Source organism: Dipodomys ordii, unplaced genomic scaffold (genome assembly GCF_000151885.1).
Source record: "Dipodomys ordii isolate 6190 unplaced genomic scaffold, Dord_2.0 Scaffold72, whole genome shotgun sequence".
Taxonomy (NCBI): Eukaryota; Metazoa; Chordata; class Mammalia; order Rodentia; family Heteromyidae; genus Dipodomys; species Dipodomys ordii.
Genome location: NW_012267288.1, coordinates 4,677,780 through 4,696,465, shown reverse-complemented (window position 1 = coordinate 4,696,465; position 18,686 = coordinate 4,677,780). Strand labels below are relative to the sequence as shown.

The following is an 18,686-nucleotide window of genomic DNA, read 5'->3' as shown; positions in this document are numbered from 1 at the left end:
GAATAAATGGGAATTGTAAAATGCTTGGCATATTTGAGGTTTAAGAACATCTGATATGATTTCAGAACAGATTATAAATATACTAGAATGCTTGTTATATTCTTATGTCTCATTCTCACATTGCAATATGCATGAGTCACCTGAAACACTTGATAAAAATCTCTGGACATGTTCTAGGTCAGTGTTCAGCAGGTTACAATGTGTTCATGTCCATTCATATCCATGGATATTCATTTCTCGCAATCTTAACAAGACAACTGGTCTGAATAATGAAATAAGCTGTTTTATAAACTGTAGCTTCACTGTATACACACAGTGGAAACACTGAGGGTTTTTGTTAAAGAAAAAGTAAAGTGTGTGCTTTAGAGTCTCTTTCAGATGACAGTTCTGGCAGTTGTATAATAGATGATACAGAGATGACTTAATGCTAGAAGATTAAGTTCCTAGGGAGATTCAAGCATAGACAACTAAAGTAATGGAATTTGGCACCTTCCAGAAAGCCTATGGTTTTTTTTCTTTGATTTTTAACACAAATACATTAGTGTCCATAGAAAAGTATATTTGAAATTTAATGAGTTGTATAACTTTGTTAATCATGATTTGATATATATTAGTTTAAAAAAACCTAAGAGACTAACCGCATTTCAACTTACTTTTTTAAAATTACTTTAACTCATAGCCTGAATATTCATGAGTGGTAGACAAAGACACTATTTTTGAAAATACAGATTATGCCCCATTTGTGGGTTATAATGCAGTTGTTGATAGTGTATCACTATCAAACTTTCTTTTTAGTTGGTTAAGGTAGAATATAATATAGACTGCAATATTATCACTCTGAAAAGTATATGTGAAACTGTTCTCCATGGGTTTGTATGTTTGAATGTGTGATGGATGGAAAATGTTCTTCATACCATGAGTTGCAGTTTCAAAAATAAAGGAGAAAAACTAGGAAAACACTAGGTTAAAGATCAAGGCTTTACACTGTAGTGGATTCTGAGAAATGAGGGAAAGGAGGGATCCTGATATGGTGTAAGCACAATCTTATTGAAATTACCAATACAGTGAAAATTTACTGGGAGAAAACATCTAATAACAGTGAAGAAAACAAAAAAAAAATCTGTTCAATCTTAACAATACAGTAAAAATTTAATGGAAGAAAGCATTTAATAACTGTAAAGGAAATAATGTAATAAATACTAAGATTACAGGACTAGGTGTTCATGGAAAGATTCATTGATTTACAGGGATTTACAAGATGAGTCAATGGATAAGAATCTTGTGCAGATTTTTATATGGTGTATTTAAGTAGAGTAGAGGTGACATTTGAACATTCATGTTGTGAATTTATGGCAAATAACAGAACCCATCAGTTAAAATGCAAGTCTCCTTTTTTAGCTTTTCCTATTTTGGATGACTAGGAAGTTTTGACATTCTTTGGATTTGCATTCATCACCATTAACAAGCATCCACTAATCTAGATAGGACTTAACACTGTTTTACCAAGCCATTGCATTGTTTCCTCAGAACTTTTATTTCCTTGTATCATTTTTTCTTTAGTCTGATGTCATACATCAGAGTGTGTATGAACTTATCCATACTGAAGATCGAGCTGAATTTCAGCGTCAGTTACATTGGTCATTAAACCCTCCACAAGAGTCTGGACAAGGAATTGATGGTAAGAATGTTTACCAAAAGATTGTGGTGTTGGTTATTTGGATATCCTTTGGTGAAAGGAGAGGCTGGGAACCTTTGCAGCATAGGCCATTGTGCTGAAGGTAAGAAACAAAGTAGAAAAAAGTGAGTCTAGCTCTGGGCCAGAGTTGGTTACAGGACCTGGTGGTCTGAATAACCTTTGTCAGATGGGAGCCATTGAGGAATTTCACACAGGCAGGAGTGTTGGCATATATACAGGAATGTATACTGAGTTTAATAAAATAACTCTGGTTCCATCCTGAAAACTGGAAAGAATGTGCAAAGTTGAAATGAAAGTGAATGTAAATTGTTGATTAAAATGCACCAATTAAAAAGTAATTTAGCAATACAAAAACATGTTTTCTTACATCAGTAGTATTGTCAGAAATCTTTGAAAGTGTTTAAAAAAGAAAAGTGTTAGAAAATATGAAAACTGTTAACAGTCACAACTCAATAATAAGAAAAATTAAGTACTGTTCTGTGTGACAAAAGTATTATTATTCAGTATGTTTTTGTGAGACAGGCAAGGTGATCCATGCCTGTGGGAGGTGGAAGTAGGGAAATCATAATTGAAAGCCGGCCTAGACAATGTTAGTACAAGACACTACCAGAAAAACAAAGTAAAAGAATAAGGAGTGGGCTATCTCAAGTGGTAGGGTCTTTAGTAAACTGAGTTCTGTCCAGAGTGCCACCGAACAAAACCAGTAAATACATTTTGGTTATTTGAATCACTTTTGAAAATGGTTTTACTTTTCTTTTTTTTTTTTTTGGTCAGTTGTGGGGCTTGAACTCTCGGCCTGGGCACTGTCCCTCAGCTCTTCAGCTCAGGGCAAGCAGTCTACCACTTGAGCTACAGCGCCACTTCCCCGGTTACTGGTAGATTATTGGACATAAGAGTCTCATGGCCTTTCCTGCCCGGGCTGGCTTTGAACCGTATCCTCAGATCTCAGCCTCCTAAGTAGCTAGGATTATAGGGGTGAGCCACCAGTGCCTGGCATGATTTTTCTATTTTATATATATACTCCAATTGAAGGAATTAACACAAGTTTTAACTAGTCAAATTTTTATAGCAAAATGATATGTAAAATTTGTGTTGCTTTTATTTCTACAGAAGCTCATGGCCTAACACAGGCAGGAGTCTATTATACCTCAGAACAGCTTCCTCCAGAAAACACTCCGTTTATGGAGAGGTGCTTCATATGCCGGCTAAGGTGTCTGCTGGACAATTCATCTGGTTTTCTGGTAAGGTACACAATTATATGATTCTGACTTTTACTATAAAGAATAGAAAACAAAAAATGAAGTTAATATTCTTTGCTCATATTTGAATTCAATTTTAAAAATTACCTATCTCCTTAAAAATTGGGTATAGGAAAGTAAATCTTTAAAATAATTATTTCAGACTTTGAATATCTTTTATATCCCAGAATGAACACACACACACACACACACACACACACACACACACACACACACACACACACACACACACACACACACACACACACACACAACCCCCCCCCTTCTCCTTTTAGGATACAGTGGAAAATTTGAGTGAAATAACATGGAACCTGTATTCTGACTATTTGGGGGACATTTTAAGATGAAGATAATTAGCTAGCTCTTCTTTAATAGGAAGATGCTTACCATATTGGGGCTTAGTGATTGCTACGCAAGAAAATTTTAAGTGCATCCATATATGTAATAACTCTCACATAGGAAAACAATGCACATTTATGGACTACAGAACCATCATGAGCTATGCATAAGCCTGATGTGAATGGACTAAACGTCTGTGTGGCATATAATAGAGAAGAAGCCTTAGGAGGATACTCAGAGTTTAGTAGCCTCTTCCCTAATTTTCTTCAGGAGAAGAGAATAAAAAGTTTGTTATATATTCTTTGCATACATTATCAGGATTTTTGGAGTAGATAATCAAATTTTAAGCCTAAGCACTACTAAGCAATGCTATTTATTTATGTGTTTATTTCTAAAAATAGTTATGCTGACCTAGAGTTAGAGTTGTGCTTTGTACTGGTGCTCAAATTAGCATCATATTGGGATATAAAAGGTTATTTTTACCTTCTGCTGCTATCAGATTAACAATCATCTCTTGGCTGATTGATCAAGTAAGTTGATCATGTTCTTGTTTAAAATCTGTTTTTCTACTGTCTTCTAAAATGATTGATTATTTTTACTCTACTAAAGTGTTGCATTCTTTATATAGTTTTAAAATATCTCTTTGTAGTGTTTTAATAAATTGAATTTGCTTCTATAGGAAAGATTCTCAGAATTAAGCATGGCTCCTGCATATTTAAAATTAATGCTTACTTGATGGCTTTACCAGCATTCAGTCATTCTGAAGATGTATTTCGAGTGCCAAGTGTTAAAAGAATTGTGGTAGGCAAAAAATGATGCTCCAGTTATGAGCACCAGAGGCAAGGAATGGTTCATGTACCATTCTCTTAAAAATATCCCTCACGCTACTTTCTGGGGGTAGTTTTCTTGTGCTTCTTGTCCCATGCAGAGTGTAAGGAAGCAACAGTTCTCAGCTTTAGGACCTTCCTTGCAATATCTAGCTATAATGGAAACACTGAAAACAAAACTATACTGTCAATCTTACTTTAAATTTTTTGCTTCCCTAAATTAACTGTACAAAGGGGTTTTATTGTGATACTTTAGCATATACATATTAAATACTTTTATCAAAGTCACCCCATCTGTCTTACTTCATTAGCCCTCCTTTCTCTTGCTTCCCTAGACTGTGTATTTTAATGAACTATTTTTGGTTGTTTAAGGCAATGAATTTCCAAGGGAGATTAAAGTATCTTCATGGACAGAACAAGAAAGGGAAGGATGGATCTATGCTTCCTCCTCAGTTGGCTTTGTTTGCAATTGCTACTCCACTTCAGCCACCATCCATACTGGAAATTCGAACCAAAAACTTTATCTTTAGAACAAAACACAAACTGGACTTCACACCAACTGGTTGTGATGCTAAGTAAGAGCGGCTTGCTTTTATCTCACCAATGTGTATTTTGTTTTTGCATGTTTCCCTTATTATGTGAAAAATAGTGTGTAGGTTCTATAATTTATACTTTAAAAATTTTATTGTAAAAGTGATATATAGAGGGGTTACAGTTAGATAAGTAACATAATGAGTACATTTCTTTTTGAATATTTTTCCCCCACTTTCTACTCCCCTGACTCTCTTTCCCCCCAAGATATAATGATTTATTCTTATACAACTATTACTATTTTGTATTCTTGCAGTATATCTTATTAAAGTAAGGTAATTTCATCAGGCTCACAAATCATCCTGTTATTTTTTAGTTTTTGATGATACTTTTAAGACTCAATTCTGATAACACTTCTTACTGGTTTTATATTTTGTGCAAATATTGTTTACTAGAAGTTGAGTAACTTCCTAAAAATTATATAATACAGTTATATTTATTCATATCAAAATGTATAAATGCTTTTCTACTTTGTGAGGATGCTGTGAGGTAAGTTGGCAATCTCTCTTCACCAAGATGTTTTACAATATGTCCTGTTAGATACATTTTAGTCATAATACTGTTCTTTTTTTCTAGTTAAAACTTATAAGTATAAGCAAAAGAACTAGTTTACATAGATATGGTTGGTCTTTCTAACTGTTAATGAGAAATTTTGAATGTCAAGTAAAGCATGTTATAGGAAATAGACTATAGCTATCAATTGATCATGGTTATTTATGTTAAATTGTAATTCAATCTTATTTTACCTTTAAAAAAAGGGGACAAATTGTTTTAGGATACACCGAAGCCGAGCTTTGTGCAAGAGGCTCAGGATATCAGTTCGTCCATGCAGCTGACATGCTGTATTGTGCTGAATTACATGTCCGAAGTAAGTTGTCGTTCCTTAGAAACACTTCCAAATATAGCATGTACTCTAATTCATACTCCAAATTATTACATTAGATATCATTTTGATTAACCAGAGTTAAGCTTTTATTTTAAGAACTCTACCACTAGAAATATAGTAAATTAATGACTATGAAAAGACAAGTTTAAGTGTACAGGAAGTTTTGCTCATTTTTAATGAGCAAAAACCTTTTAATGAGCATAAATCTTTATTACTGTAGTTTGGGAAATACTGAGCCTATGGCAAAATATCCTTTGCTTCAGTGGAAACAATTTATTTTTATTTTTCACCTAGGTCAAACTTTCCTGTACTTCATGTTTACTGAAATCATTTGGTCCTTAATTTTCTTTTAACATTTTTAATGTTTAGTCTGAAGTAGGAAAAAGCCAACCTTGAAAAATTGTTTCTTCACCTTTCAGATTCAGTATATGATGCTTAAAAGTGGTCAAAACCTTGAATTGGTACTACATGAAATACACCTAGAAATATGTCTGAGAGGTTTCATTTCAGAGGTTTTCTTCACTGATTTGGGGTTTAGTAACTTGATTTTTTAACAATTTTATTGTAGTGATTAAGACTGGAGAAAGTGGCATGACCGTTTTCAGACTTCTTGCAAAACACAATCGATGGACATGGGTCCAGTCTAATGCACGCTTAGTTTATAAAAATGGACGACCAGATTATATCATCGCAACTCAGAGACCTCTAACGTAAGCATAAATACATAAAATGATTCCTGGTTTTGTTTTTGGTAACAATTTGGTATATAAGTCCTCCTATATGAATTTATAATAATAAGTTAATATATATAGAGAGAAATATAGGGCTCATGTGAGAGATATCAAGAAAACAAGTAGGAACAAATTTTACTGAGCGGGTAAATATGTAGAACTGCAGAGTAAAAATAATAAAAGAAAACGCAAGTATTACCCTTCAGTTTAAGGAAAGATTGAAAAGCTACTACAATCTTGAAAATGGAACCAATGTTTTGTTTAGAATGTGTTTTCTAAACACAAAGTGATGTGTAAGGGTTCATTACATGTTCTAGAAAGGAGTTCTCTCAAAATCTTGAAATATTTGAAAGGAACACTTATTTTTTGTTGTTGTTGTTGGGGTTGTGAGGCTTGAACTCAGGCCTGGGTGCTCTCTGAGCAATTTTGTTCAAGGCTAGCATTCTCCTACTTTGAGCCACAGCACCACTTGCAGTTTTCTGGTGGTTAATTGGAGATAAGAGTCTCATTGATTTTTCTGTCCAGGCTGGCTTTGAATAGTGATTCTCAGATCTTAGCCTCTTGAGTAGCTAAGATTATGGGTGTGAGCCACTACCAGTGCCCAGCAAGAATACTTTCAAATGAAGGAATCCTCTCAAATTTTGCATCATAAATACTTCTCCTACTCTGGAAAATTGTTTCTGGTATGTGATTTGAAGAAGGATCACTACAGACTTTTTCCCTTTAGGTTTATCGGTTGACCAGTAACATTTACTAAAAATGGGATTTATTGAAAGGCTATGTCACTCTACTGTATGTTGATTAGAGGATTTTATCTGTAGTGTTGTTTCAGACTCTGTTGACCTAGGTATCTATTTTGTGACAATACATTATTCTAAAATTGTTACTACTTTTGGTTACATTTGATAAATGTCTTCATTTTGTTTGTTTAGCTTTCTTCATTTTGTTTGTTTAGCTTTCTTTCCTTTCTCTTTTTTAAAAAACAATTGTTCTATTTATTTTTGTTTATGTGGTACCAAGGAATGAACTCAGAGCCTCAGAGAGCTAAACAAGTACTCTACCCACTAAGCCACATGCCCAGCCCCTCCCTTCCTCCTCTCTCCCCTCTCTCCCCTCTCTCCCCTCTCTCCCCTCTCCTCTTCACCTCTCTTCTCCTTCCCTCCTCCTTTCCCTCTCCTCTTCTTTTGTAAAATGCCAGTTCTGGGGCTTAAACTCAGAGCCTGGGAATTGTTCTAGGCTTTTCACTTAAGTCTCACCACTACAGTTCCACTTTTGTTTTTTCAGTGGTTAACTGGCCGTCTCATGGACTTTCCTGCCCAGGCTGGCTTTGGACTGAAATCCTCAGATCTTACCCACCTGAGTGGTGCTTATAGGCATGAGCCAACAATTCATTTAGTTTTTGTTGTTATTATCCTTCAAGATTGCTTTGGCTTATCTTGTCACTTTTCACCAAAAATTACTGAAATTTGATAAAATGACATTGAAATATAGATAATGTAGAGGAGAATTAGCATCTTCTGACCCTTAACATGATAAATGTTTGAATGTGCATATGTGAGTATTGTGCATATATGTGCATATGTGGATGGGTATATCCTCTATACCAAAACAGATTTGTTTCCTTCCAGTATTGCTAAAAGATTAGCAATGTTATTAGTTTCTTCTGGCTTCATCTTAAAAAAAAAATTTCTACTGTACTTCCATTTTCTATTTTATTGTCTGTTGATATCTTCTTTTATTTGAGGATAATTTGCTATTTTTTATACTTCTAATTTTTAATGTAAATTTAATCATTGCAGTTTTCCTTTCTACAATTTTAGTTAACAAACTCTCATACTTAATACATCGCTTACAGTTGATTGAAAGTATTTTTTCTAATTTTTAATTTCTTAGAGTGCTATGCCTTTTGATAGATTTCCCTTGTTGTTGTTGGGGATTAACTTTTACCTTAATTCTATTGTCTTTTTCTAAAAGGCTGATTTTAGCCCTTTGAAATCCTTTTATGTCTTGTTTTATTATCTGATACATAGTCAAATGTTGGTAAAATATCCCATGTGCTCTTCTAAATAACACATGTCCTCTTGGTTAGAAACACAATGGTCTTCATATATCTGAATCAGTGGTCTAATTTGTTCATTGTGTTGCTCATATTCATGTATTTGAGGATACTTTGTGTGCTTGTTCCATTAGTTACTGGAAGCACAGGACATTTCTTTACATCCCCTAGGACATTTTTCTAAGAATTGCTAATTCATACTGTTTGCCCCTTTTTCTATTGACTTGTTTGCCTGTCAGACTCATTGGAGCTCTTGTAACAGATATGAAATTTTATACTCACATATTATAAATATACTAATCCATATTGAAAATGTTTTCTTCATATGTTAACTGGATCTATGAATTTGTGAAATTATAAAACATTTTGAATTTCATAATTCCTATTTCCTATGTATTATTGTTTTATTTAGACGTGACTCTTCTACCCTGCCTCTTAAATTCTGCTTGTTGTCACAGTTAGAATACATACAAATTATTTTTTTGGGGGGGGGTCCGGTTGTGGGGCCTGAACTCGGCCTGGGCACTGTCCCTCAGCTCTTCAGCTCAAGGCTAGCACTCTACCACTTGAGCCACAGCGCCACTTTCAGCTTTTTTTCTTTTTGCTTATGTGGTGCTGGGGAATGGAACCCGGGGCCTCATGCATGCAAGGCAAGCGCTCTACCACTGAGCCACCATCCCAGCCCCATACAAATTATTTTTTTCTGTTGGTGGTCAGGTTAGGGACATATGCCTCCTAAGCAAAGACTTAATAGTATATTAAGTTTTGGAAGAAAATTCCACATAATTTAAATACATTTTGTGCCAGTTATGAGAACAACTGAAAAAGTTGTTCAACTGAAAAAGTCCATGTTCAGTGCTGCCAAATTCAGTTTTGGTATATTTTACTTTAAAATGTTTTATATCTTGTTAAAAATGTTTATGTTAAAACTAATACATGCAGATATTCTTGAACATACTTTTAGAGATGAAGAAGGAAGAGATCATTTACAAAAACGGAATTTGACCCTGCCTTTTATGTTTACCACCGGAGAAGCTATGCTCTATGAGTTAACCAGTCCATTTCCTACTATAATGGATCCCTTACCAGTAAGGACTAAGAGCAGCAACACTAGTGGAAGAGACTGTGCTACCAAATCGACTCTAAGTAAGGATTCACTCCATCCCAGTTCCCTTCTGGGTTCCATGATGCAACAGGATCAATCTATTTATCTCTATCCTGCTTCAAACACAACACCTTTAGAAAGCGTTTTTAAGGATTCTATGAGTGAATTTGGTAATTGGCAAAACAGTATTGCACCAATGGAAAATGCTTCCATTCTGAAACATGAGCACATTGGACAATCTCAGGAAATTAACCCAATGCTCTCTGGAGGTCACACAGGGCTGTTTCCAGATAATAAAAATAGTGAATTATACCACACTATGAAAAACCTAGGCATTGATTTTGAAGATATCAAACAGATGCAGAATGAAGAATTTTTTGGAAATGACTTTTCTGGTGAGGTTGACTTTAGAGACATTGACCTAACAGATGAAATTCTAACCTATGTCCAAGATTCCTTAAATAAGTCTACCTTCCAGAGTGCAGATTACCAAGAACAGCAGCCTGTGGGTCTGAACTCAAGTTGTATGCTACAGGAACGCCTGCAGTTAGAGCAGCAGCAGCAGCAGCAGCAGCCGCAGCAGCAGCAGCTATGCCAGTACCCTCAACAGCAGAAGAAGGCGGTGGTAGAGCCCCAGCAACAATTGTGCCAGCAAATGAGGAATATGCAAGTTAATGGCATGTTTGCAAATTGGAACTCTGATCAGTCCATGCCTTTCAGTTGTCCTCAGCAAGACCTACAACAGTGCAATGTTTTTTCAGATTTACAAGGGGCTCATCAAGAGTTCCCCTACAAATCTGAGATTGACACTATGCCTTACACACAGAACTTCATTTCCTGTAATCAGTCTGTTTTACCACAACATTCCAAGTGTACACAGTTGGACTTTCCCATGGGGAACTTTGAACCATCCCTCTACCCTACTCCTTCTTCTAATTTAGAAGATTTTGTCACTTGTTTACAAGTTCCTGAAAACCAAAAGCCTGGAATAAATTCCCAGTCAACCATCATAACTCCCCAGACATGTTATTCTGGGACCAATTCAATGTATCAATGCCAGCCAGCCCCTCAACACACCCACATGGAGCAGATGCCATACAACCCAACTTTCCCAGGCCCACAGACATTCTTGAACAAGGTAAGGGTTTGATAGAGCTGAAGAAAATCTTTCTATGATTCCTCTCACCTATAAAAATATACATGAGATATTTTTATGCCTGTGACTTATTTTATTCTATTATCCGAAAGGTTTTTGGAGCTGGCATTTGTAATTCTATCTATGATTGTTTTTATGTCTGTATCTCTTTGAAAGAGAAAGAAATCAATGGTCATAGAACATGAATATGAAAAATGACCTAAATCACTAAATGAAGTTGGTTTTTAACAGAGGATTTGTTGTTTTTCTTGATTATTTTACAAATACAGAGCTTTTTAAAAATACAAGGTTTACAAAATAGATCTGAATATTTAGAAATTATTTTTTCAAAGTAATTTCTTCACCTGTGTTCGGAATGGGATCAAATTGCTCAGGTGTCCTTTGAAGCCATATGCTATGGACTGGATTATGCCTCCTAAACGCTTGCATTGAATCCATAACCCCCAGTGTGATGTTATTTGGAGGTGGGACTTCTGAGAGAGAGTAATTAGCAGTAATTAGAGAGTAATTAGTGTTAGTGCTCTTTTAAGAAGGGACCAGGATGAGGTTCAATTTAGTGACAGAGTATGTGCTTAGCTAGTGTGAGTCCCTAGTTTCATCCTTGGAACAGAACAACAAACAGAACAAACCATTCATTTGATTTGCTATTTTTTATGCTATTCTCTCCCTCCCTCTGTCTCTCTGCTCACTCTCCTCCATCTCTCCCTCCCTCATGCACACAATGAAGAAGTCTTGAGTACTCAGTGAGATGACTCCAGGAGGAGTCCTTATCACACACACACCCTGCTGGTTCTGGGTGTGGATCCTTGGCCTCTAGAACTCGCAGAAAATGCCAACCTATGACATTTTGCTATGACAGTAGAGCTGAGATACCCTTTCTGGCTCTTCTGGAGATTCTAAAAAGTAAGCCAGTGTCATGAATTATCTGTAGGATCCATCCCCAGACCCTTGATTATTTGCTGGCTATTCTTCTATGTTATTTGATCTATCCTCATTTGATTCTTTAAGATAGAGTTTTTTTTTCTGCTTGCTTGCTTGGTTTTTCAGTACTGCTTGAGATTTAAACTCAGAACCTTGTCCTTGTAAGGCAAGGGATCTACTGCTTGAGCCACACTTGCAGCCCTTTTTGCTTTTAGTTATTCTTCAGGTAAAGACTGTGTTTTTGTCTGGTGCAAGCCTCAGTACCTATGACCCCCCACATATCTGTGATCATCACAGACTTATTCCACCATGCCCAACTTGTTTGCTGAGATGAAGTCTTGCTAACTTTTTGTCTGGCCTCAAACCATAATCCTTCCAAACAGTACCTTCCAAGTAGCTAGGTTTTATGGCATTCTTTGAAAAGTAACTTGATATTGCAGTTATGTACATTGCAGTTATGTAATGTTAAGCAAAATATACCCCAAGACAGAGACACAAGTGTTTTTTTTTCTTTCTTGCTATTGTTTTTAATGTACTTATAATGCACTATGGGATTCTTTTGTTTCTTTTGTATGTTCTTCCCCCAAGGTATAACCCCTATTTTCACTGGATTTGATGCCGGTGTTCTGCATCTTGTAAATACGTTTTTGTATTTTTGGGAGGGGAAGGGATATAGCGGAATGCTTAAATGGGAATGCAGGTTGACTCATTGTGATGATTAGATGTACAGGACACTATGTTGAAAACGAACTTCACATTGTTGGGGTGGAGGGGGCTGGTGGAGTGGGGGAGGTGGGGAAGAAAGTGATGGTAGGGGGAAAACAAAAGAGGAGGTAACAATCCTTACTACGAAATGTACTCATTACCCTACTCATGTAACTGTAACCCCTCTGTACAATATTTTTACAATAAAAATACATATACAATAAAAGAATTAAAATTGCAGTTATATATATTGCAGCTATATAAATGCATCATCAGAACCCTTCTACTACAGGTAAATGTGAAATCTAAAATTTTTTAAATAATTTATATTAGTTTACATAATGCAAATAGTTGCTCTCTATGGCCTATAGGAATATTATGTTTACAATGATGCCTTTCTGTTATAAAAAAAAAACTTAGTTCATTGTAAAATATACTTAAGTTTGATCTTGAAGATCTTGACTAAAATTTAGTACATTGACTTCTTTTTACAGTGTCTGAGTGTAGTAATTTAAAAATACAACTTGAATCTTTATCCCTTGTTTTTTATGACTCATAAATTTGGCTTGTCTGATGATACATGAGCTTTATTAACAAAATGATGGTAAAAATTTTACTTTATCTACTGATAGCCTTCAACTATATTACATTTTAATATTCAGGATAAAGACAATGTGATAGAGAGGAATATTATTCCATATAGTGGAGTATTAGTCATAAAAGGTGATGAAACCCTGACATTGGTGCCAACATAGATGAAACAGTAGGCTGTTTTTTAAAATGAAATTAACCAGACACAGAGGCAAATACTATCTAAGCTCACTCAGATATATAAACTCTAAAATGTTGATTTCGTACTAAACGGTATAATGAAAGTTACCAGAGGCTAGAAGGAAAGATAGAGGTTATTAGTACAAATATATAACAGTAATAAGTTTGTTCTGTAGCATAGTAGAGTGACTATAGCTAGAAGAAAATATTTCAGAGGTTTTCTTGAAACACAATAAGTGATAATTGTTCAAGATAACATGTATGCTAATAATGGTCATAACAAACATATCTTGTATGTTGTAAACCATTAATATAACAATTATTTTACCAATTAAGAAGGATAAAAAGTATGCCAGACACATAACTACTCAGGAGGTATTCTATTTGAAGCTAGCTGGACAGAAAAGTTCATGAGACTCTGATTTCCAAAATAATGAGCAAAAAGTAGGGTTGGAGAATAGGAGTCAAATGGTAGAGCATCAGGCAAGCAAGTCAGTCAAGCAAGTACAAGACCTTGAGTTCAGAGTAGTCAGTACAATTGAATTGAATTGAATTGTACCCTACCTCACTAAACTTTACTCGAGTAAATCATACAGAAGTTTATTACATAAAATTAGCTTTAACAGGGCCACATGAGTTTTACAGTGTACCACCCTGCTCTTCTTTCTTTGCTTCTTTGTGCATAATAAAAGAACATCTCTGTGGCCATACATATTCTCTGGATAACCACTGTTACATTTGACAGTTGAGTATTCTATGGTCCATATTGACATGTGCTGAAAGTGTGAAATACAAACCACAGTTTCAGACTTAACTTGAAAAAGGAATGAAAAAACACTGAAATTTAAGAAAATAATTTCATGTTGAAATTATTTTGCCTTTATTAGGTTTAATAAAATGTACAGTTAATTTAACTGGATTCATTTTGCCTTTTCTTCATGGGGCTACAAGAGCTTCAGCATGAATGTAGTTCTGTAGGGTATACTCTGACTGATGTGCTCTGTGCTGTGAGCGATAAGTGAGGAGAAAGTGCACTTAAGCCCAGTCTTTTCTTTCTGAATGCCTAACAGAGCTGGCACTTATAGGAGATACAGATTCTGTTGTTATTGAATATTTTAGTATATATTTAAGGGCTCTTAAGTAACCAGTGTTTTGATTAGTGAAGCTTAATGTTATATGGGCTTTAGAAAAGTAAATTTTATTTGACACAAATAAAGATGTGATTTTAATCTGAAAGTTTCTACAACTTTCACTAACTATATATTACAGTGTAAAGTTTTATAATCTGTAAAGTACTACAGAACTATACATCTCCATTTCAGTTTAAGAAGACGAGAATTTTGGTATTGTAACTTGAATCATATGGGCATTGCTTTTAGTGATATTCAGTAATTAAAAGTATCTTATAAATAAATGTAAAGTTTGGTAAAGAAATATTAATATTCCTTTTGGAAAATCAAGACATCATTAGAAAATCGGAACTTGCTCTTTGGGGAGGTCATTAAGAGTCCAGTGTAGTAGCCCTGACTATAATCAGTCCATTGATACCAGATAGTAAAGATATTTGATATCAGGGATTTGACTGGTCAAAGCAAACCTAGTAGGTCAGAGACTGTTTATCATGATTTTCACTGCTACCTTAGATCCTTAAACTTTATCCAACACAAAGGCAGTCTCAAGCAAGACAAGTGTATAATTCAACTGTGTTTTCAAAACTGTTTTGCAAATTAATGGAAAAAGGAAAAAGTTTCAAAAAGGAACCAATACAGTATGTCTTCACTTACTGAAAGATTTAAAAGTAATTAACAGTAAAGGAATTTGAGACATAACTTGCAGGGATAGTGTTTTTAAAGATATATGTTCACACATTATTTAATGGCATAAGACATTTGGAAGATCTGTCCTAATAAATTGCATTGCTATTTCTGTTTTCTAGTTTCAGACTGGAGGAGTAAATGAAACATTCCCAGCTGACTTAAATAACATGAGTCACATGCAGACTGCCCCTCATCTTCAGCCCCTTACTCATCCATCAGATGCCAAACCTTTCCCTCACCTAACTTCCAGCAGATTCCTCTAACTCCAAGCCTGATTTTCATCTTCACTTTTGTATCAAATTCGTTTGTGGTGGATCACAAAAGTAATGCTATTGTTGGACATATCGGCACTGTTCTTCCAAACCAGATTTTAATATTTGTTTGTAGAACCTGAGTTAAATATCCATTTTATACACAGTAATCTTTGAAATAGAAGCACACATCTGTGTAAAGATGCCTTCTGAGTTCCTATCACTCAGCCAGCACCACAGGAGTCACCAAGTGCATTCATTATCTTCCACTCTCTCAGAAGACTTGACGTGACTTACTGCTGTCAGAATAAAAATGAAGTACTTTAAGTTTTGATTTTGAATTCTCATTATACCAAATACAGTTGTAAAACTTACATACTTGCCTAAGTGTAGAAATTAATGGTTTGGTGCTTTTGTAAAAAGGTAATCTCAATACCTTCCTGCACTATCAGTCTAAGTGCCTCACCTTCTTACCTGTAGCTCTGTAGGATGTGTATTTTATATTAAATATTCTCCCTTTATTAAATTAACATCCTTTTGCACACAAATATTACTTGTATTTCCTACATCGAATCATTTTTATTCTAGGCATGTTTTAACTGCACTACTCACCCATTTTCTTTAGGTAAGGCAAAATAGTGATTTGAAAAGATAATTATTTATTATGTACAATAGTTGCTTTTAGACTCTAAATGTTGCTACGTGCCTTATGTTGGACAATTCTCTTTCCAAAAATTACCTTAAAATTATTGCATAAATATTAGAATCGTAGCACTTAAATTTCAACAGTGTTTTTTCCTTTGGAAGAAAAAGGTAGATTTTTCTGAAGTCTACTAAATCTTTAAAAAAAAATCATTCTTGCAATCTCCACAAGAATAGGAATATTTTGCAATGTAAAAAATCTCTAGTCAAATGAGCTGTGTTTATGTATGACATTGCAATGAAGAGAAGTGGATTTATGTGCAGCTTTTAGTTTAATCAAAGCACTTACTTCAATGTGTATAAATTCTCTTTAAAAACTATCTTGGATCTATAAACCTTTTTAATGTATTGACTTTATAAATTTCACTTTTTAAAGCAGTGGAAACTTTGTTTTTCTCCTATTTGGGGAGTGTTAGAATTGAAGATAGTAATGTTTGGAGCAAAGGATGGTAAGGAATGAAATGGTGGTACACTGTATAGACATACAGAACAAAATTATGTGTACGATGTTTGGGCCATACTTATACATGCACATAATAATTTTGAGTTTTATATATTTTTAACACTGTGTCTTCTGATGAAATTAGATAATGAACTATTTTCAGTTAATATGTGTACCTTTACACATTAAATTCTTTTTATGATATAATGACCTTTATTTCCAATAAGACAAATCACCTGTCAAATTTATTGTATTCAAATAAATAAAGGAAAATGCCACTATTGGTCATTGTTTTACTTCAGTATAGCCTCTGAAGAGCCTAGACAGGTTTTATGTATATAGTTTAAAATTTTCATAGACACCTACACTGAGATGTAATATTAAAATGTACATATATACATATTGTATATATATTTTGTGTGCTGGTCCTGAGGCTTGAACTCAGGGCCTGAGCACTGTCCCTGAGATTTTTTTGCTCAAGGCTAGCACTCTCCCACTTTGCAGCTTCATTTCTGGTTTTTTGGTGGTTAAGTGAAGATTAGAATCTCATGGACATTTCTGTTTGGGCTGCCTTTGAACCACAGTCCTTACATCTCAGCTTCCTAAGTAGCTAGGATTATAGGCATTAGCCACCAGTGCCCAGCTAATATGTTCCATTTTAAAACTATATTGTGTATAAAAACAGCTTCATATAAAATAGCAGTTTTTTTGCATTTTCACTTAAAATTTTGAATTTTAGATTAAATGTTGGAAAAAATATGTCTAAAACATTTCATAATTTGTCCTTAGTATGAGTTTATCGCTAAGTATTTAGACTAGTAGTCTAGATTGATGTTCTATTTTTAAATTTTAATATCTCTTTAAAACTTTGTGTAAACCATTTTTGATATTCTCTTCCACATGTTATTGGGTAAATTGTTTTATTAAAAAATAATCTTCTAGCTGGGCGCTGATGGCTCACGCCTATAAGGCTATAAGGCTGAGATCTGAGGATCATGGTTCAAAGCCAGCCCAGGCAGGAAAAGACATTTATCTCCAATAAACCACCAGAAAGCCAGAAGTGGCACCATGGCTCAAGTGGTAGAGCGGTAGACTTGAGCTGAAGAGCCGAGGGGCAGCTCTCAAGTCCAAAGTTCAAGCCCCATGACCACCAAAAAAAAAAAATCTTCTAAAATTGTGAATATGATGACAATTGATTATACACTTCCAAAATTCAAAGGTTTTAAAATCAATATGATACTTTCATTTGTATAAAACAAGTAAAGTATCCGAATAATAAAATCACATTAAACCAAATACACTCTTGTCTGTATTCTCTGGCTAAGTGCCAGAGAAAGAATATTTAGTATACTGCTATATTGATTGATTTATTTTTTGGTAATGTGTGGACAGATATGAATTTTCTCAAACTAGGTTGTTCCTACAGTATCTGCAGATGAACCAGTGTTCTGTTGTACCATCAAGCTTTCAATCATTCCTGTGCACAAACTAGCATTTTTCAGTGTTAATAAATTTTAGGTGACTGTTTTCGTGGTTTTTCTTCTGTCCTTCAAAATGTTACTGCTTATATATGCTATGCATAATTTTTATATAAAATATGATTTATAGTATCCTTACTTACCAAAATTGTATGCAATAATATATATGTAATAAAGTAATCACAAAGTTTGAATGTTGTAATTTTTCTCTTTCTGGTCCACATTAAGGAAAGAAATGGAAGTATATAGCATATAACCATGTTAGATGAAGACAAGGAACAGTATCTGTATGTTGAATCAGTAATTCACAAAACTTTTTTTTGGCAGTTACTGGGATTTGAACTCAGGACCTCAAAATATCTCACTTTGCTTGTTTGGCTAGCACTGTCCTACTGAATCCACACCTCTAGCCTTGTTTTTTGCAGGATAATTTTAGAGATGGAGTTTCACACACTAAGAATTACCTAAAAATACTTGATTTTAACTATCATTCACCACATAGTGACATTTCCGTCAACAGCAGTCTGCACTGAAGAGTGTCAGTACTAGAAGAGTGTGAGGGGGGCCATATCCCCTAGCTTTCGATGAAGTACTCTGATGTTTGCCTCACATTTCTTGTTAGGCAAGGCATAACTGGAATTTATTATTTCTGGGTATGCGGTCCAATGATTTCCATCACCATGAATGACTCCAGCTTTTCTCCCTCACCAGACCTGTCAAACACTGGCCTGTGGATGATGGCTACCTGAGTGATAGTGTCAGTAGCTCACTGAGAAGATGACTGCTTCCAGTTTTACCAATAAAAACTGAGGGCCCTCCCTGTCCTTTGTAACTTCATTTTCACAATACCACTTTTCTTGGTCCCGTTAGCTTATCTCTAATGTGTGAAGAGGAGAAATTCCTGAATTCTAAAGTTGAACACTTTCCCATTCTTATACAGATAGCTTCTCTGG

At 34.8% G+C, this 18,686-nt stretch overlaps 1 protein-coding gene across 1 annotated transcript in view; it reads left to right on the top strand.

Moving 5' to 3' along the window:
• Positions 1 to 15,436, top strand: part of Ahr (aryl hydrocarbon receptor) — a 37,922-nt gene extending 22,486 nt beyond the window's left edge. Inside the window, exons 5-11 of the mRNA XM_013024049.1 lie at positions 1,561 to 1,678; positions 2,807 to 2,937; positions 4,494 to 4,696; positions 5,471 to 5,580; positions 6,167 to 6,308; positions 9,350 to 10,628; positions 14,980 to 15,436. Coding sequence (XP_012879503.1) covers positions 1,561 to 1,678; positions 2,807 to 2,937; positions 4,494 to 4,696; positions 5,471 to 5,580; positions 6,167 to 6,308; positions 9,350 to 10,628; positions 14,980 to 15,123 — 2,127 coding nt within the window. The 3' untranslated portion in view covers positions 15,124 to 15,436. The remainder of the gene's footprint in view (positions 1 to 1,560; positions 1,679 to 2,806; positions 2,938 to 4,493; positions 4,697 to 5,470; positions 5,581 to 6,166; positions 6,309 to 9,349; positions 10,629 to 14,979) is intronic.
• Positions 15,437 to 18,686: the final 3,250 nt, after the last annotated feature.